Here is a 20,739-nt window from a genome sequence, read left to right on the forward strand (position 1 = left end):
AACAGGAGCTGAGTGGGAGAATTCCCTGCCCCCAGTGTCTGGTCTGCCCTTCCAAGTCCTGCCAATGAGCCAATGTGCTGTCATCAACATTGCCCTGGAATACTGCAGACCTGCCCGGCTCAGGAATCAGACTCGAGACCATCCAGAGGGCTGGCTCAATTCAAACATTCTGTTGCCAAACATGTCACCTGATTGATTGCCATAGATGTGGAATCAATTGAGATGTTTACACCAACACAAGGAATGTATACAATGTCCTGCACATAGAATAATGCCTTGGAAATTGGCAGTGGAGGGCCAGACTCTGAGCAACGGGAAGGGGGAGAGCGCGGAAGAGGTGGTTACCATAGTCAATCAGGGCAGGTCTGGGGGACAGACAGAGAGGGTGACACACATGGGTTGATGGAAGGAGAACCAGAGGATAAGGGTATGGATTTGGAAAGCTCAGTCACCATTGATGGCCACTCCAGGTGGGTTGGGTGAGGAACGCACATTAACCAATTGGATGGACAACTTGAAATCAGTTGGGGTAGATGATCAGAGATAGGCAGGAAATGGGGCATTAGGGATTTACACATGAGGGTGAGGAGCTGGAAATTGATGCATTAGGATCCAGTGTAGATTGTTGGACGTGTTGATGAGGATGTGGGCAGTGACGTTTTGGATGTTGAAGTTTGTGGGTGGTGGAAAGAGGGAGAACAGTGAGGAGACAGAAAAATCCAACTGGTAGGTGCCGAAGGGAGGTTTTCAAGGAAGACAGAATGACTTGAGAAGTAAGGGGATGAGGTTGAGAAGTGTGGGGTAATAGGAGGGGAAATGGGGTTAAAAGGTCTGCTGTAATGTAATGAAATAGCGGAGCAGGATGGACAGCTGAATGGTCCTCTGTTCCTAGGCTGAGCTAACAGAGAGCTGGACCATTAATACTTTTATTCAGAACAAATGGCTTTCATTCGAGAACAGGTTTCTTTCAGGTTGGTGATGGATTTGGCAACAGCTGGGCCTGAGTCTGACAATCGCATTGAGGTGGGCAGCTTGTCCACACTGCTGACTATTTCCTCTATAATCACGATCAGAGGCTCCATGCAGTAGAGGTGCTGAGACTGAACCCTCAGCACTGTCACTCTTCCATGAACAGTGCAGAGATACTGAGCACATCGTTTAAGTACAGTTAAGACATCAGACAACTTTGTGTACAAATTTCTCTTCATTTCCAGGTCCTGTTGCTGTTGCGTCAGACGGCTTTTCACCCCGGCCAGCTCATTCCGCTTGACAGCCACCTGTTGGCGGCAGCACTCCAGCTGTCGCTCGCTCTCCTGCAGCTTGGACCTTTGAGAGTCACAGTTGCTGGTGGCCGACTGCACACTGGAGTTTGCGTTGTTCAGATCCTCTTGACCAACACCGACCATTGTGCTTCCTGAAAGGCAGGAGATAGAGATAGAATAATAATAATAATCCTTGTAATTAATGTAGCGCCTTATCATGTCTTTGAAATGTCTCAAAGCGCTTATACTGTAAAGTGAATTGACTGTATATTTTGTGGGCGAACGCGGCAGCCAATTGCGCACAGCAATGTCCCACAAACAGTCGTGGATTGAGTGACCAATTTATTATTGTTGATTTTGGAGGAATTATTGCTCCCGGAAAAGCAATCCACCAATTGACAAACAACAATTTACTTCAAGGTAAACAGAGGATTGTGGAGCAAGGAAACTTGCCCATCGCTTCACCCTGCGGGAATCAACCCAAGTTTCTCATTTGTGAGACGAGTGCTCCAACCACTGAGCTACAGGACTCCACATATGCCCTTGACTCACATTTGTCAACAGAATGAATGGTGACGTAAAAAAGACTAAAGCAACAGGTGGATGGGAATAGAAAGCAGTTTGGGCCTATAAGAGGGAGAGGATGATTATGAACAACTAGAGTCACATCTGGAAACCCGAGGCCGAGGGACCGGGGTGACTGGAGGCCTCAAACTCCTCACTGTACCTCAGGAATGGCTTCTAAAGGTAACCGAGCAAATCCAGATTAATCTGATCTGCTAGTTACTGGTCAGGTTGAAGACTCAGTGCTATGACCTATTGTTCTGGTCAGCCAGGCATCCGACACACGTGGAAATCTGTTATAATACTTAAGAGAATCAAAACTAGACAGTGTTCCTTCCACATGTCTACACATTCATCACCCCTCCTGTTCCCGTTACCTGTACCCATCTATTCTTTTTCCCTCATTCATGGATCAAGTTTCCTCTTAAATTCACTGATGTACGTGACGACAGAGACACACAGGTCACCTACCTATTATCAGACCAATGATTGGGATAAACATCAATCCGATTCCCACATTTCGAATAGTTTCAGCTTCTTGCTGTTTTTGCTGTTCTCTTCTCAGAATCGCTTCCGCTTGCGCTAGATATATCTCGGCTGTCTGCAGGTGTTGCCGTTCCAGGTCCCGCTGGTGCTCTGCGCTCTCCAGCTCTTTCTTTGTAGACCTGACGGTTTCCTGCAGACGTTCTTTCTCTGCTTTCATTCGGGAGATCTCAAGTGTCGACTCCTCAAAGTCCTGATTGAGGGATTTGACGATGGCCAGGACTTCACTCTCAGCCACTTCCATCTCCTTGTAGGCCGCGCCGATCACTTTCATGATCTCAGAGCATTCGGAGTCGCTGAGGATGGCTGTGCCCATCCTGAGAGCCAGGGTGACAAAGGCCTCCATGCTCTTTATCCCCTCAATAAAATGTGGCATAACCTCATCTCTGAACTTTCCCTCAATCTTGCTGAGTGTGGTGCTCATGGTTACCTGCGGAGGCCAAATAATAGTTAGAATGAGAATAATAATCCTTGCATTTGACATAGTGCTTCATCACGTCATTGAAATGTCTCAAAGCGCTTCACAGAATATCAGTGACTAAGCCAGACCGACACACACACAGCAATTGGGCCAGGGTGACATACACACAGTGACTGAGCCAGGGTGACGCACAGTGACTGAGCCAGGCTAACACAGTGACTGTGCCAGGCTGAGGCACAGGAACTGAGCTAGGCTAACACAGTGACTGAGCCAGGCTAACACAGTGACTGAGTCAGGCTGAGGCACAGTGACTGAGCCAGGCTAACACAGTGACTGAGCCAGGCTAACACAGTGACTGAGCCAGGCTGAGGCACAGTGACTGAGCCAGGCTAACACAGTGAATGAGCCAGGCTGACACATAGTGACTGAGCAAGGCTGAGACACAGGGACTGAGCCAGGCTAACACAGTGACTGAGCCAGGCTGAGGCACAGTGACTGAGCCAGGCTAACACAGTGAATGAGCCAGGCTGACACATAGTGACTGAGCAAGGCTGAGACACAGGGACTGAGCCAGGGTGAACACAGGGACTGATCCAGGCTGACACACAGTGACTGAGCCAGGGTGAACATAGTGATTGAGACAGGCTAACACACACGCAGCAATTGGGCCAGGGTGACATACACACAGTGACTGAGCCAGGCTGAGGCACAGTGACTGAGCCAGTCTAACACACAGTGACTCAGCCAGGCTAACGCACAGTGACTGAGCCAGGGTGACCACAGCGACTGAGCCAGGCTAACACGCAGTGACTGAGCCAGGCTAACACAGTGACTGAGCCAGGCTAACACACAGTGACTAAGCCAGGCTGACACATAGTGACTGAGCCAGGCTGACAAACAATGACTGAGCCAGGCTGACACACAGCGACTGAGCCAGTCTGACACACAGTTACCGAGCCAGGTGAACACACAGTGACTGAGCCAGGCTAACACACAGTGACTGAGCTAGGGTGACACACACACAGTGACTAAGCCAGGGTGATAACAGTGACTGAGCCAGGCTGACAAACAGTGACTGAGCCAGGGTGACCACAGTGACTGAGCCAGGATGACACACAGTGACTGAGCCAGGATGACCTCAGTGACTGAGCCAGGATGACACACAGTGACTTAGCCAGGCTGATACACAGTGACTGAGCCAGGCTAACACACAGTGACTGAGCCAGGCTGACACACAGTGACTGAGCCAGGCTAACACACAGTGACTGAGCCAGGCTAACACACAGTGACTGAGCCAGGGTGACCACAGTGGCTGAGCCAGGCTAACACACAGTGACTGAGCCAGGCTGACACACAGTGACTGAGCCAGACTGACACTCAGCGACTGAGCCAGGCTGACACACAGTGAATGAGCCAGGCTGACACACAGTGACTGAGCCAGGCTGACACACAGCGACTGAGCCAGACTGACACACAGTGACTGAGCCAGACTGACACACAGCGACTGAGCCAGGCTGACACACAGTGACTGAGCCAGGCTGACACACAGCGACTGAGCCAGACTGACACACAGCGACTGAGCCAGACTGACACACAGCGACTGAGCCAGGCTGACATACAGCGACTGAGCCAGACTGACACACAGTGACTGCGCCAGACTGACACACAGTGACTGAGCCAGACTGACACACAGTGACTGAGCCAGGCTAACACACAGTGACTGAGCCAGACTGACACAGTGACTGAGCCAGACTGACACACAGTGACTGAGCCAGACTGACACACAATGACTGAGCCAGACTGACACAGCGACTGAGCCAGACTGACACACAGCGACTGAGCCAGACTGACACACAGTGACTGAGCCAGGCTGACACACAGTGACTGAGCCAGACTGACACACAGTGACTGAGCCAGACTGACACACAGTGACTGAGCCAGACTGACACACAGTGACTGAGCCAGACTGACACACAGTGACTGAGCCAGACTGACACACAATGACTGAGCCAGACTGACACACAGTAACACAAAAAGAGTAACACACCTTAGGACTGGGAGTGTCTTAGGGACCAACAAAGGAAAATCAAAAAGCTCATTAAGAGTGAGAAAATGGATTATGAGGGCAAACTGCTAGGAACAGTAGACAGATTGTAAGAGTTTTTATAAATACATTAAGAGGAATAGGAGAGCAAAAGTAAATGTGGGTCCATTACAGGCAGAGACAGGAGGAATTATAATGGGGGATAAGGATATGGCAGAGTCCCTAAATAAATACTTTGCTTCTGTCTTCACGTTAGAAGACACAAGAAGTTTACCAGAAATAGAGATGAACCAAAGGGCTAATGATAGGGGCAACTTAGGGAAATTTACATTAGCAAAGAATTGGTGTGAGGGAAATTGTTGGCATTAAAAGGTTTCAAGTCCCCTGGACCTGATGGTTTGCATCCGAGGATTTTAAAAGAGGTAACTCATGATATAGTGGAGGCCTTGGGTCTGATCTTCCAAAATTCTTTGGATTCTGGAACGGTTCCCATTGATTGGAGGATCGCAAACGTCACACCACAATTTAAGAAGAGTGTGAGAGAAAAGATGGGGAACTATAGACCAGTTAGTCTGACATCGGTGGTAGGGAAAATTCTAGAATCCTTAATTAAGGATGTCGTAGTGGGATAGTTAGAGGATCACAATATGATTAGACAGAGTCAACGTGGCTTTACAAAAGGGAAGTCGTGCTTAAAAAATCTTTCAGATTTTTTTGAGGACATATCCAGTAGATTAGATAGGGGGGGATCAGTGAATGTAGTGTGTTTAGATTTCCAAAAGGCATTCGATAAAGTGCCACATAAAAGGTTGATCCACAAAATTAGGGTCCATGGAATTAAGGGGAATATATTAGCATGGATTGAAGAATGGCTAACGGGAAGAAAACAAAGAGTAAGGATAAGCAGATCCTTCTCAGATTGGCGGAATGTGACTATTGGAGTGCCACAAGGATCAGTGCTCGGGCCTCAACTATATCAACGATACAGATGAGGACATCGAACTTAATATATCCAAACTAGGAGGGAGAGTAAACACCGAGGATGACATTTAAAAAGTGCAACAAGATAGAGGTAGGCAAGGTGAGTGGGCAAATAGGTGGCAGATGAAGTATAATGTAGGGAAGTGTGAAGTCATCCACCTAGGTAGCAAAAACAGTACAGCAGATTATTTTTTGGAAGGGGAGAGACTAGATAGTGTTAGCGTTCAGAGGGACTTGGGTGTCCTTGTACACCAGTCACAAAAAGTTAATTTGCAGGTACAGCAAGCAATCAGGAAGGCTAACGGTATGTAAGCGCCTTGGGACGTCCTCCCTACGTGAAAGGCGCTCTATAAAATGAAATCTTGTTGTTGTTGTTGGCAATTATTACAAAAGGGTTAGAATATAAGAGTAGGGAAGTCTTGCTGCAACTGTATAGGGCCCTGGTGAGACCGCACCTAGAGTATTGTGCACAGTTTTGATCTCCTTATTTAAGAAAGGATGTACTCGCCTTGGAGGGGGTACCATGTAGATTCACTGGGTTGGTACCAGGGATGAGGGGGATGAGTTATGAGGATGGGTTGAGCAATTTAGGCCTATATTCTCTGGAATATAGAAGAATGAGAGCTGATTTTATAGAAACCTATAAGATTATTAAGGGACACAACAGAATAGATAGTGGGAGATTTGTTCCCCTGTTTGGAGAAACTATAACTGGGGTCACAGTCTTAAAATTAGGGGTAAACCCTTTCGCACTGAGTTGAGGAAAAACTTCTTCACTCAGAGGGTAGTGAATTTATAGAATTCTCTACCCCAAAGGGCTGTAGATGCTCAGTCCTTGAACATATTCAAGACTGAGATTGATAGATTTCTTGTGGATGAAGGGATTAAGGGATATGGGGATAAGGCGGGAAGGTGGAGTTAGAATAGATCAGCCATGATCTTATTGAATGGCGGGGCAGGCTCGAGGGGCCGAATGGCCTACTGTTGCTCCTAATTCTTATGTTCTTATGTTCTTATGTCAAGTGCTTCTCACACCCATCTCTGAGTGCGGAGAGACAAAGCTGATTCAGTCAGTCACATTAACAACAGCTTCACCCTCTCCAGGGCAACTCAGTGTTTTCTGTAAACAGTAGGTGTCAATTAGCCATTCAGCAACTCACTGCTCTCACGGAAAGTGAGGCGGGAGGGAAGGTTTTTTGCTTACTGACACAGTTATTTCCGGATGTGTGTGTGTGTGTGTGTGGGGGGGGTGGATATGAGACACACTTCAATCATTGTTTTGCCCACAAAAATACAGTCGATTAATTTTATAATTAATTATATTATTAATTATATTATTCATTTATAATTATATTATATTATTATAGTATATTCTGTGAAGTGCTTTGAAACGTCTTGAAGACGTGACACAGCCCTGTGTCAAATGAGGGGGTTGTTACTCCCGGAAAGCCATCTGCTAATTGACTGACAACTGGGTTCCTACTCACTGCTGGTAAACAGTGTGGAGTAAGGAAATTGCCTAAGGTTTCGCCCTGGCAGGAATTGAACCCAGGTCTCTCGCTTGTGAGGCGAGGGCTCCAGCCACCGAGCTACAGGATCCACGTAATATATCTAATAAAAGGCTCCATGAGGGAAAGGATTAGAAGCTGCTCTGTAATCTGATACCCTTTTCAACTGCTTTTGGCCCCAGTGCCATCTCCCACAGTTCTGAGTGTGTAACCTGAGGTTGGGGTGAGGCTGGGACCGTGTGTGTGTGTGTGTGTGTGTGTGCGCGTGTGTGTGGGTGGGTGGGTGGGGGGGATGAGGTCGGAGTCTAAAAACCTCCTGTCTTGGCTAGTTGCAAGCACTTTGGGACAAGACTGCGAGCGGGAAGTTTACACTCATCCAGGCCTTGATGTCTGCCAGACAGTCTGATAGAACATCAGCAGACCTGGAGTTTGCACTGGAGGAGGCAAAGTAGATTTGCGTGTGATCTGCATACATGTGAAAGATTACGGATGCGGATGACATCACCCAGAGGGAGCATATAGACAAGGAAAAGAAGAGGGACAAGGATGGAGCCCTGGGGTGCACTCAGGTGACCGGGCAGGAGGAGAAACCATTGGCTGAGATGAAATGGAGGCAGTTGGTTAGGTAAGACCCAAACCATATGAGTGCAGTCCCACTAAGGTCGATGAGATTGGAGAGATGATGGAGGAGGATAGAGTGGTTGTCAATTGAGGCAGAGAGACCAAGGAGGAGGAGGAGGCAGAGGGAGCCCTGGTTATCAGGGGGAGTGGAACAGAGCCTGAGGAGAGAGACCAGTTGACTGTGTCTGCGAGCGGTGGGGAGAGAAGGGGGTTCTGAGACCAACGAGAAGCAAGCAGGAAGCATAAAAGGATTCTGGGAAAGAGATCGGGCAGAGTGTTGAAGAGAGTTGAAATGTACGGCTGAAATAAAGGAGCTGTTAAATCTGAACTGTGTTGTGGATTGACAAATAATAGTCATTGGTTTAATGTTTCATTAAAAGGATGGCACCACTAACAATGGAGCACACCACCAGCATCGCACTGAGGTATTAGCCTGGACTATGCCACAGAGCAAAGCTCCCTTTACCCTATCCATCCAGTACTCACAGGTACAGATCAGCCATGACCTAACAGAATGGCAGAATAGGCTCAAGGAGCTAAATGGCCTACTCCTATTCCTATGTTAGCAACAGCACTGGCTATAAACTGAGCAAAGCTCATACTACACTGCCCGTCCCGCACTGTGAGATCAGTGACTGAGATCTGCATTATTCTAGCACATGGATGAATTAATTAACGGGATGAATTAGATGGACCTTGGTCTTTTTTCATCAGCAATTACTATGTTCCTATGAAAGGAAGAAGTCCAGGACAGAGTAATGCACCAGTGGTGGCCAACCTTTATGGTCGGACAACAAAATATATTTTCTTAATTAAATATTTCTTGTGCTTTAAATCAAGAAATATTCAATTGAGATGAAACTAAAAACACACGACTGATAAACACAGACTTACCGAGGCTTGTGCAAATGTTCGGGGGCCGTTTCTTGACAGGTTGGCCAACACTGCTCTAACCTGACCTGCAATCCCAGGTCAGGGTTAGACACAGAGTAAAGTTCCGCTACACTGTGCGACCGGCATGCCGAGCTCTGGAGATGTACTTACGTGTGTGCTCTGAGCAGTTTGTTGTCACAGACAGTTGTTTGTGTGGATCTGGTAGAAGATCAGCAGCTGTGGAGTGTGAGGTGAGGAAGTTCTGGTTTGTGTGATGGGGTAAAGCCCAGTTTATATGGAGCTGCTCAGGGGGAGGCAACTGCAAGTCCTCCGGTGGATTGGCGGGAGATTGACGTCTGAGCAGATTGTTTGATTTCCAAAGAATTGCCGGACCCTCAAGGAAGTGTAATTCTCAAGAAAATAATTTTTATTGGAAACAGCTGGCATAAGGCCAACAATTCTTATCTCTTTCATGCTCTGGAGGTGGGGTGTGTGAGTAATGTGATAGAGTGGAGTCCTGCAGCTTAGTGGTTAGAGCGCTCGCTCCTCAAGGCAGACACCTGGGTTTGATTCCTGGCAGGGCGAATTGTTGAGCAAGTTTTCTTTCTCCATACACCTCTGTTTATATAGCAGTAAGCAGGAAACCAGTTGGTAGTCAATTGGCGGTTTGCTTTTTCGAGGGTAATAAGTTCTTTTAAAAAAAAATAAGTCATGGTTGAAGAGTTAGATAATAATAATAATAATAATAATAATCCTTGCATTTGATATCCTTTTCACGTCGGGAGGACGTCCCAAAGCGCTTCACAGAACATACTGTAAAGTGAATTGACTGTATATTTGTGGGTGAACGCGGCAGCCGATTGCGCACAGCAATGTCCCACAAACAGTCGTAGATTGAAAATGACCAATTTCTTATTGTTTTTGGTTTTGGAGGGATTATTATTAGGCTCTGTGTGGAGTAACGAAACTTGCCCAAGGTTTCGCCCTCTGCCTGGAATTGAACTCAGGTCTCTCACTTGCAAAGTGAGTGCTCTAACCACTGAGCTACGGGACTCCACATCTTGAGACAGGACTTCAAGGAGGCAAGAGAGGGGGGAGGTGGAGGGATTGCGGGATAAAGTTTGAGAGTGTGGGAGCAGAGATGCTGAATGCCCAACCACCAATGGTGGGGCAGGAAGTGCGGGGGACCTGAAGCAGGCCGGTGTCCGCCAAGTGGAGGCAGTGGACAGGCTGATATGGGGTTAGGAGGTGGGAGAGGTAAGGGGGAGCAAGACCGTGGAGGGCTTTGAGCATGAGAACGAGGGTTTTGTACTTGATTCTCTGAGGAATGGGGAGCCAGTGAAGCCGGGCAGCAAGATTGGGTTGATAGGTTTCCGGAGTCCAGGTGCAGGAGATGACACGGGCTGCAGTTTTGAATACCATGCAGCTTGTAGAGGGAAGAGTTGGCAAGTCCAGTGAGCTGGCAGTTGGCGTAGTCATGCTGGGAAGTAATGAATGCGTGGATCAGGATCTCAATCACCTGTGGTGAGAGGCAGTGGCAGAGGTGGGCAATGTTACAGAGGTGGGGAAAGGTGCAATGGCTTATGGCATATATGTGGGTTTTGAAGGATGGGTGCGTGTCGAAAAGAACACCAAGGTTTTGTATTGGCTTGGTGCGGTGAAGAGGTGAACATGTATGTGAAGACATGAATAGTGATAATGTCAGCGGTTTATTCTATTTAGAAGAATTTAAAATTAGGAACCCGTGAACAGAGGAACCATAGTCACCTGTATTTTATGGTTTCAAGCTTGTTCACTTATTAAGGCAGAAAGACCTATAATTTCACATTGGTTCAATAATCATAGTTACAGTAGGCAGGGATACAACAAACAATGTTGGCTGTGTTGCTCCTGTGTAGCGATGTCACTGTGATGACAAGCCCAATATTCAAAAACAGAAGGCAAACATCTTGCTTCTCAGTTCTCTGGACTGGAAACGTTGACAATAGAAGGCGTTGGATAAAAAAAATGTTGTGTTTCAGCTGTATTCCTGTCCTATTGTCGTCTGTTCTTCTCTTTTGCTTTTTCCGACATTGCTGGAACTTTGAACAGTTGAGGTGGAGTGGCTGAGTCACAAAGTGGAAGCAATGTCCTGGTTCTCACCGGCTTGAATCAAGCACACATGATGAGCGATTCTGACTGAACAAAGTGTAGCTTAGCTCTACCTCCTCTATCATTGTCCTTTTTTAACATCAGGATAATTCATCCAAATTTGTACAATACCACCCACTTGTTTACAGGCTGGGAGTGTCCTTGTGTACAATACACACGAGGGAAGGGGGTTCCTCCTTGTGTCTTGGCTAACAATTCTCCAAATAAAAATAAAAATTTGGTCAATAATTTTGTGGCTCTTTAATATTCGCAAATTGTTAGCCAATTAACCTGCAAAATACGCAGTAACTGCACATTACAGTATACACTCCTGACATGAAGGGTACAATTTAAAGGGGAATTTGAATATATTGTATGCACTGTCTAGAGCTTTGAGAAGTCGTCCTGAAATGTACGGTGTTGTACCGATGTAAGCATTATTGTTCATATAGACAACCCTGGAAGTGATGAAAGCAGGGGTGCAAGCAGAAGTTGACAAACAGAAGTGCCACAATTCTGTCAGGAATATTTGGAACAGATACACCAAACCGTCTGGATGCCATCCAATATGCTACTGTCATGAGAACGCATTGAGAACAACAACAATGACAACAAAATTACATTTGTAAAGTGCCTTTCACATCGGGAGGACGTCCCAAGGTGCTGAACTGTCAGGGATCAGGACCCAAGCGTGGGGGCAGCGTTGAGATGAGGGAGGGCAGAGGGGGTAGGAGGGCCGCAGGAAACCTGAGGCAGTGACAGCCCGGATTAAGGCAATTTAGAAAAATAGGTTGTGGCACAGAAATGAAGAGCTAAACAGCCTTTTCCGGGGAGGAAATATCTGCGTGAAATATGACATGAAAGGAGCAATGTAACTTTGAATTATGTTGTGTTCCAGCCCGACTCCATTGGCTCACTGTCAACGAATGGATCGATTTGAAGATCCTCATACCCATTTTCAAATCCTTTCATCCCCTGGCAATACCCCACCTCTCCGACCTGCTTACACCCCAAGCCACTGCCTCCACTCGACTGGGTCCGGCTTCCTGCAACTCGCTTGATTCCTCCGTTCCACCATCGGTGGCCATGATTTCAGCCCCAAAACCAGCCCCACAACTACCCCCACACAGCAAGTTGTTGTTGTGTGTTTGGCTGTTCAGGATCTTGAACTCAGGAATAACGAAACTGAATGCTCTGCTCATGGAGAAAGAGTCCCATTGTGTGAGGTGAGTAATAAAGTGTTATCAGATTTCTCTGAATTAGCTAAATCCGGGAGGTAACCAGGAGACTAAAATAACTGAAGTCACATTCCATATGGTTTCAAGGTCAATCGAGTTCATTTTGTCAACCTATCATTGTTGGACCCCCATCTGTCGTGACACAAACCAGTTATCCCCAGTTTTCCGCAATTGTCCAATGTTTTTCATTGAAAACATCCACTCTTTACACTGTTCCTGGATTTCAATGTCCTGGGATGAGTTGCTGTTTGCCACCTTTGCTCTTTCCTCCCCTACCAATCCCTCAATGAAACACTCCAATTGGGTTTACATGTTGCGTATAACACAGAAATAACATTGCATGGCTCAGCCACTGTCTTTCCCCTCAGGCTACTGAGACTGAGACACTCATCCACATATTCATCACATCCAGGGTCGATTATGCTAATTCTCTGCATGTCGGTCTTCCCGATTCTTCCCTCTACAAGTTACAGATTATTCAGAACTCTGCAGCTTGTGTCCTTTCCCGCATTAAGCTCCACAGCACTATCACCTCCACACTTGCCCGGCTCACCTGACTCCCCATTCCCCAGAGAATCGAGTGCAACTCTTCGTCCTCACCTTCTAAGCCCTCCACAAACTTTCTCTTCCCTACCTCTGTGACCTGCTAACTCCGTACTGACCTGTGGGCTTGTTCTGCTCAGTGGATTCTGGCCTGCTCCATGTCACCTGTCTGGCCTGCCCCACCATCGGCAGTCAGGCCTTCAGCCTCTCTTCCTCCTCCTACGCTTTGAATTCCATCCCACATTCCCTTTGCCTCGATCCCTCCATTGCCTTCTTCAAGGCACACCTCAAGATCCTCTCCTTTGACCATGGCTTCATGCCCCCCACACCCTCATATTCCAAACCCCTGCTCAGGTACATGTCCCTGACAGACCAGCACCTTGGGATATCCTTCCGATGCGAAAGGAGCCATACGGAAGTAATTTTGTATTGTATCATTTTGGTGAACCTGCATTGCATCCCCTCCAGGGCCAATATATCTTTCCTGAGGTGAGGTGCCCAAAACTGAACGCAGTCTCCAGATGGGGTCTGACCAAGGCTCTACACAGCTGAAGCATCATTTCCTCTCTTTCAGATGCTTTATACAACAGCAACAACAAGGTTACACGTGTATAGCGTTTCATGTTAGAAGCGCGTCCCAAGGCGCTGGACAGAGTGCAGCATTTCAGACCCGAGCTGGGGTCAGAGGGGGAGAAAGGAGTGGATGGGAAGGGGGGTGGCTGATGACATGGTCGAAGAAGATGGTCTTGAGGCAGGACCTGAAGGAGTGGGAGAGATGGAGTGACTGAGGATGGAATTCCAAAGGTTGGGGGCAGAGTGGCTGAAGGCTCTTCCGCCAATGGTGGGGCGGGAGGGTCGGGGGACGTGGAGCAGGCCAGAGCCGGCTGAGCAGAGGGAACGGGCGGATTGATAGGGGTTTAGGAAGCCGCAGAGTTAGCGTGGTGCGAGGCTGAGGACTCTCTCTCTCCCTCTCTCTCTGCGCCTTGTCATCTCAGGCCATCAGATTGCTTTTCTAGGGGTAATAAACCCTTTCAAATTTTCAGCTGCTTAGACTTCAGCAGTACCTCAACTCTGGGTAACCAAAGCCTTGGCTTATTCTGAAACTCTGCCTAAAATGTCCTGGAATTAGATAAATAGGATGTAACCCTCCAGGCAGAGTGTACAGTGGAGAAATGTAAAGGGAAATAAGAGGGGCAAAGAGATTGCACGAGAAAAGATTAGCAGGAAACATAAAAGGGAATGCTAAGCTATTTTATAAGCACATCAAGAATAACAAAAATCATTTTTGCTGATAACTTCTTGTGCAAAACTTTATCAAATGCCTCTGGAAGTCCATATAAATGACATTCATAGACACTCTCTTATCCATCATGTTAGAACTCCATTCAATAGTCCCTTCACCTCACTTCCTCCCTTGTCTCTTTCAAGGCCCGTCTCAAGACCCTCCCCTTTCACCATGCCTGTGGTCACCCTCCTACCCAAACCCTCCTACACCCTTTCTCTCCAAACCTCCTGATCCCAACCTACAGCACAGGTGCAAATCCTGACTGTTCAGCACTTTGTGACTTCCTCCCAGAGCTGAAGATGGAATGTTGCTCTCGGGCCAGATAAACAACAACAACAACAACAAAATTACATTGTATAGCGACTTTCACATTGGGAGGACATCCCAAGGCACTGGGCAGTTGTTGTTTCAGATCCGAACTGGGGGTCGGGATCGTGGCAGGTGGAGGGCGGGGTTAGGCAGGGGGATTGAAAGCACGATTGAAGAGGTGGTTCTTGAGATTGTTCTTGAAGGAGGCAAAGGAGGGGGCGAGGCAGAGGGAATGGGGGTGGAGTTCCAAACTGTAGGGGCAAAGTGACAGAAGGCCCACCACTTTTGGGGCGGGCGAGGTGGGAAACGTGAAGCAGGCCAGAGCCCGCTGAGCGGGGGGAGCAGGCAAGATGGTAGGGGTTTAGGAGGTCACAGAGGTAAGGGGGGAGCAGGGCCTTGAGGGCTTTCAAGGTGAGGAGCAGGATTTTGAGCTGTATCCTCTGAGTAATGGGATGTCAGTGGAGTTGGGCAAGAATGGGGGTGATAGGGTCATGGAGCCTGGTGTAGGAGAGGACACGGGCTGCAGAGTTCTGGATGATCTGTAGCCTATGGAGGGAATAGTTGGAGAGGCTGACAAGCAAGTAATTTGCAAAGACAAGCCTCAATGTTATGAATGTGTGTATGAGGGTTTTGGTGGCCTGTGGTGTCAGACAGTGGCGGAGCCGGGCAATGTTGTGGAGGTGAGGAAGGCAAAGCGGGTCATGGCACAGATGTGGGCTAGAAAAGATAGTTGAGGGTCAAACAAGTTTCCAAGGTTCCGGACTATCTTAATAAAGTTGAGTGTGCATCCCTGAATGGTGAAGCTGTCAGAGTCTAAGATGTGGAGGCACTGACGGGAGCCAATAAAGAGGGTCTTGGTCTTGTTGACGTTCATCTGAAGAAAGTTAGCTCTGATCCAGGACTTGATGTCTGACCTACGGCAGCCAAAAGGTTCGACCACTCTGGACTAGGCTAACACTCCAGGACCATTGTAACAGATGCCGCCCTGAGATGAGATGTTTTACCAGTGCCCAACTACCTGTTCAGGCGGATGTTAAAGATCCCATAGCACAATTCAGAAAGAGAAGGGAGTTTTTCCCAGTGTCCTGCCCAACATCGCCCAAATAAAATTGGTAATTCTGGCTGTTTGTGAGCTGTTCCCATCCACATTCACCTACAAACCTATACACAACACACTTTACAGCAGCTCTGACCAAACTGCGGCCCTCAGGCCCATTGCGGCCTCAAGGATTTTTCAACATATTTGCAAGTGGAGTCCTGTAGCTCAGTGGTTAGAGCACTCGCTTTGCAAGTGAGAGACCTGAGTTCAATTCCAGACAGGGCGAAACCTTGGGCAAGTTTCCTTACTCCACACAGAGCCTAATAATAATCCCTCCAAATCCCAAAACAATAATAAATTGGTCATTTTCAATCTACGACTGTTTGTGGGACATTGCTGTGCGCAATTGGCTGCCGCGTTCGCCCACAAATATACAGTCACTTCACTTTACAGTGTGTTCTGTGAAGCGCTTTGGGACGTCCTCCTGACGTGAAAAGCGCTATATCAAATGCAAGGATTATTATTATTATTATTATAAGTGGGCAATGTGCAAATATGTTCAGCAAACGTACTTAGAATCACATTAACATCTAAATAAGTCACATTCATGTTGTGCTTGCTATTTGGAAATAATTACAGAGCGAATTATTGACTAGTAAACATGTCTCGTCTGTAAGCGTGTACATCAACCCCACATTGGGGATAGTCAGATGTCAGTTGTAACAGTGATACTCTTTTGTTCGACTTTCTACCGCTCATATGTGGTATGACCCGCACTGCCTTCCTCTTCGCTTTGGCTCTGCCACTGCCTCTCCCCTTAGGCTGCCAACCTGATCCATGGATTTGTCACACCGGGACTTGACTACAACAACTCCATGTTTGTCGGCCTTCCCAACCCTTCCCTCTACAAGCTGCAGATCATTCAGAACTCTGCAGCTCATGTCCATTCCTGCACCGGGCTCCATGACTATGATCCCCACTCTCTCCCAGCTCAGCTCCAAATCCCTGACTGTCCAGTGGCTTGGGATGTCCTCCCAACAAAATTACATTTGTGTAGTGCCTTTCACATTGGTAGAATGTCCCAAGGCGCTGAACATTCAGGGATTTGAACCTGAGCTCGGAGTTGGGATAAGGGAGGGTGGAGGGCAGGAAACGTAGGAGGATGGCTGAAGAGGAGACTCTTGAAATGTGTCTTGAAGGAAGGAAGTCAAGGGTAAGGTGGAGGGACTGGAGGATGGAGCTGCAGAGAGTGGGAGCAGAGTGGCTGAAGGCTGGGCTTCCAATGGTGGGACAGGTGAGTCAGGGGACGTGAAGCAGTTCAGAGTCTGCGGATTGGATTGAGCGGGCAGTTTTGTAGGGGCTTGGGAGGTTGCAGAGGGTGGGGATAGCAAAGCCATGGAGGGCTTTGAAGGTGAGGACCAGGATGGTGATCTGTATCCTCTGTGTGATGGGAAGTCAGTGGAGTCGTGCGAGGATGGGTGTGATAGGGTTGCAGAGTCTGGTGCAGGAGAGGACATGGGCTGCACAGTTCTGGATGATCTGCAGTCTATGGAGGGAGGAGTTGGAGAGGCCAACAAGCAGGGAGTTTGCATAGTCAAACCTGGATCTTATGAATGTGTGCATGAGGGTCTCGGCGGCCTGCAGTGTGAGAGTGGTGGAGCTGAGAGATGTTGAAGATGTGGGGAAGGCAAAGCATGTCATGGCACAGATGTGCACTAGAAAGGATAGTTGAGGGTCAAACCAAGGTTCTGCACTGACACAGTGAGGTGGAATGTGCATCCTTGGATGGGAATGTTGTCAGTACCTGAGATGTGGAGGCACCGATGGGAGCCAATCAGTTGGGCCTCGGTCTTGTTGGTGTTCAACTGTAGAAAGTTGTCTCCATCCAGGACTTCATGTCTGACATACATTCTGCCAGGAATTCTGTCAGCAGTGGTCCGAGAGTCGAGGGTGGAGGCAGAGAGCTCGAGTTGGTTATCATCTGTATACATATGCAGACCCCATGTCTGCATATAATGTCACCAGGAGGGAGCATAGAGATATTGAAGAGGAGGGGACTGAGGACAGAGCCCTGAGGAATGCTGCATGAAACAGTGTGTGGGGCTCGGGGAGAAGCGGTTTGTGGAGATGAAGTGGAGGCGGTGAGAGAGAAAGGATCTGAATCATTCAAGTGAGGAATCATGAAGGTTGAGGTTGAGAGGAGAGGCAGTGGAGGAGAATAGAGTGATCAACGGTATTGAAGGCAGCAGGGAGGTCAAGGAGTACTAGAAGGCAGAGGAAGCCCTGGTTGCAGATGGACAAAATGTCATTTATCACTTTAACCAAGGCTGTTGCTGTGCTGTGGGAGGGGATCGTGAAGGGAATGGCGTGTGAGGAAGGAGGGAAGCTGGGAATTAATGACTCGATCCAGGCCCTTGGAAAGGAAAGGGATGTTGGAGATGGGGCAGTAATTTGAGAGCAGAGATAGGTCTGGGTGTGTTTTTTAAGGATAGGAGAGATGACGGCTGTTTTTAGAGGGGTGGGAATGGTGCCAGTGGCCAGGGAGAGGTTTATGATGTCGGTGAGTAGAGGGGCAAAGAGATGGATCTGGGAGGTAAGGAGAGGGATAGGGATGGTGTCGAGGGAGCAGGTGGTTGTTTTCATGTGGGTTATAAAGTAAATTGACTGTATATTTTGTGGGCGAAACAGGGCAGCCAATTACACACAGCAGTGTCCCACCAACAGTTGTGAATTGAAATGATCAATTAATTTTTTTAAAAAGGAATTATTAACCCCGGAAAAGCGATTCACTAATCGACTAACAAACAGGTTGCTGTTCACTGCGAAGGGGTTTAGGAAACTTGCTCAACATTTCTCCCTGCCAGGAACCAAGCCCAGGTCTCTGACTTGCGTGGCAAGTCCATAAGACTTGTGTGGAGTCCTGTAGCTCAGTGGTTGAGCACTCGCTTTGCAAGCTAGAGACCTGAGTTCAATTCCAGGCAGAGGGCGAAACCTTGGGCAAGTTTCCTTACTCCACACGCCTAATAATAATCCCTCCAAAACCAAAAACAATAATAAATTGGTCATTTTCAATCCACGACTGTTTGTGGGACATTGCTGTGCGCAATTGGCTGCCGCGTTCGCCCACAAATATACAGTCAATTCACTTTACAGTGTGTTCTGTGAAGCGCTTTGGGACGTCCTCCCGACGTGAAAAGCGCTATATTAAATGCAAGGATTATTATTATTATTATTATTATAACCACTAACCTGTAGGACTCCACTCTATCACATTACTCACACACCCCACCTCCAGAGCATGAAAGAGATAAGAATTGTTGGCCTTATGCCAGCTGTTTCCAATGAAAATTATTTTCTTGAGAATTACACTTCCTTGAGGGTCCGGCAATTCTTTAGAAATCAAACAATCTGATCAGACGTCAATCTCCCGCCAATCCACCGGAGGACTTGCAGTTGCCTCCCCCTGAGCAGCTCCATATAAACTGGGCTTTACCCCGTCACACAAATCATAACTTCCTCACCTCACACTCCACCAGCTGCCGATCTTCTACCAGATCCACACAAACAACTGTCTGTGACAACAAACTACTCAGAACACACACGTAAGTACATCTCCAGAGCTCAGCATGCCAGACGCACTGTGTAGAGGGTTTGTTTCTCAGTCTCTAACCCGCAGTGATCCTGAGGCAGTCATCAAGCTGCTGAATGACTGTCTCTCCACAACCTCCAATTCCCTGGCTCCCATGAAATCCAAGGCTCCTTCCAAATCCACCCGCTCCCCCCGGTACAAAACAGTCATCACCGCTCACTTAAAACCAAACCCTGATGCTTGAATGCAGATGGCAGATATCCGGTCTCCTGATTCACTGCCAGCTGTGGCTCGAGCACCTCCACACTACAGCCTCTCCCTGTCACAGGTTGAAACTGACTATTACTCCAAAGTCATCCTGGAGGCTAAAACAACCCAATGACACTGTTTTCCATTGTCCATCACCTCCTTTGCTCCTGTTTCTCCCTCCTCCCTTTCAATCACCCACATGAGGTTCTCCACTTGCTGCATTGGCCCACCCAGCTGCTGGTCACTGGTCACCTGTGGGGTGCACCAGGGCTCCATCCTTGGCTGCCTTCTTTTCCTCATCAATATGCTCCGGACCTTACCTCAAATGCAGCCAAAACCCTCGTGCAAGCCTTTGTCACCTCCCTCCTCGATTACTCAAATGCACTCCTCGCCGGTCTCCCCAACTCCACTGTTAAAAAATACAGCTGATTGAGAATTCTGCTGCCCACATACTTACCTGGACCAAGCTTCGAACCCCCATCCCACCAGTCCTGGCCACGCTCCACTGGCCTCCCATCACCAAATGATCGACTTCAAGATTCTCACACTCTAACCTTGTTATATAAGTGCAAGTTGTAGTTGTAACCCTGACCTGGGCCTGGGGAATGGACAGTGTAGAGGGATATCTTTCCTTCATTCCTAACCCTGGCCTGAGGGTATGGTTGGCCAGTCTAGAGGGAGCTCTTCTCTGACCTGTTGCAGGAGTGTGGATGGACAGGGTAGAGAGAGCATTACTCTGTCTCTTTCCTTGCCCCGGGAGTGTGGCTGGACAGTGCAGAAGAAGAGTTACTCTGTCTGCTATGATGACCCAGATTGTGGACAGACAGAGAGCCCTACTCTATCTCTAAACCATGCTGCAGATGACCCGTGGGCCAATTTGCTGCCATGTACACCCACACAATACAGAGTCACTACACTACACATTGTGTGGTTTGGAAGATCACTCCAATGTTAAAGTTGCTTTGTTAAATACAAGGTTTGTTATTACTATTATCTATCTGTGCTATAGCTGACCTGGGACTACTGGACAATAGTGTAGAACAATAAGATATTGCATTTATACAGTGCCGTTCACATCAGGAGCATGTCACAAGGCACTGGGACTTCAACAGTTGCGCTGAGTTGGGGGTTAGATTTAGGAGATTTGGGAAGGGAAATATATTGAAACTGCAGATATAGAGATCTTTCGATGGGTCTTGAAGTAAGTGAGAGAGGAATGATTCATAGGGACTCTGGGATACAGTCCCAGGGAGTGTGGCAGATAGGTTGTAATCCTGACTGGGCAGTGTGGAGCGGGTAGGGCGGGGGATTGAAGCAGACTAGTGCCCGCTGAGTGGAGGAAGTGGGAAGATTGACAGGTTTAAGAAGGCTGCAAGAAAAACAGCAATTTTAACGAAATATAAACAATATAAATTGTATTTATATTTTGCTTTTCATGTCGGGAGGATGTCCCAAAGTATTCGACAGTGAAGGATTTGCACTGTGCTGGGGATTGGAGTTAAGGGGGTTAAGGGCCAGGGGGTGGGATAAAAATAATAAT

General features: G+C 47.8%; 1 protein-coding gene across 1 annotated transcript; it reads right to left on the reverse strand.

Annotated features, from left to right (window-relative positions):
- Positions 1-310: 310 nt before the first annotated feature.
- LOC121848580 lies at positions 311-9,209 on the reverse strand. The gene is made up of 3 exons (XM_042333529.1): positions 8,989-9,209; positions 2,298-2,799; positions 311-1,414 (listed from the first exon to the last, which is right to left on the reverse strand). Exons 2-3 carry the CDS (start codon positions 2,791-2,793, stop codon positions 927-929), a joined length of 984 nt encoding a protein of 327 aa, XP_042189463.1. The 5' UTR covers positions 2,794-2,799; positions 8,989-9,209; the 3' UTR covers positions 311-926.
- Positions 9,210-20,739: the final 11,530 nt, after the last annotated feature.

This window comes from Callorhinchus milii, unplaced genomic scaffold, assembly GCF_018977255.1.
Source record: "Callorhinchus milii isolate IMCB2004 unplaced genomic scaffold, IMCB_Cmil_1.0 Scaffold3, whole genome shotgun sequence".
NCBI lineage: Eukaryota > Metazoa > Chordata > Chondrichthyes > Chimaeriformes > Callorhinchidae > Callorhinchus > Callorhinchus milii.

Excerpts from the sequence above, each read along its gene's own strand:
- LOC121848580 (XM_042333529.1), bottom strand. The coding sequence starts at position 2,793 with ATGAGCACCACACTCAGCAAGATTGAGGGAAAGTTCAGAGATGAGGTT. Across the intron at positions 1,415-2,297 it reads AATCATTGGTCTGATAATAG|GAAGCACAATGGTCGGTGTT; the intron begins GTAGGTGACCTG and ends CCTGCCTTTCAG.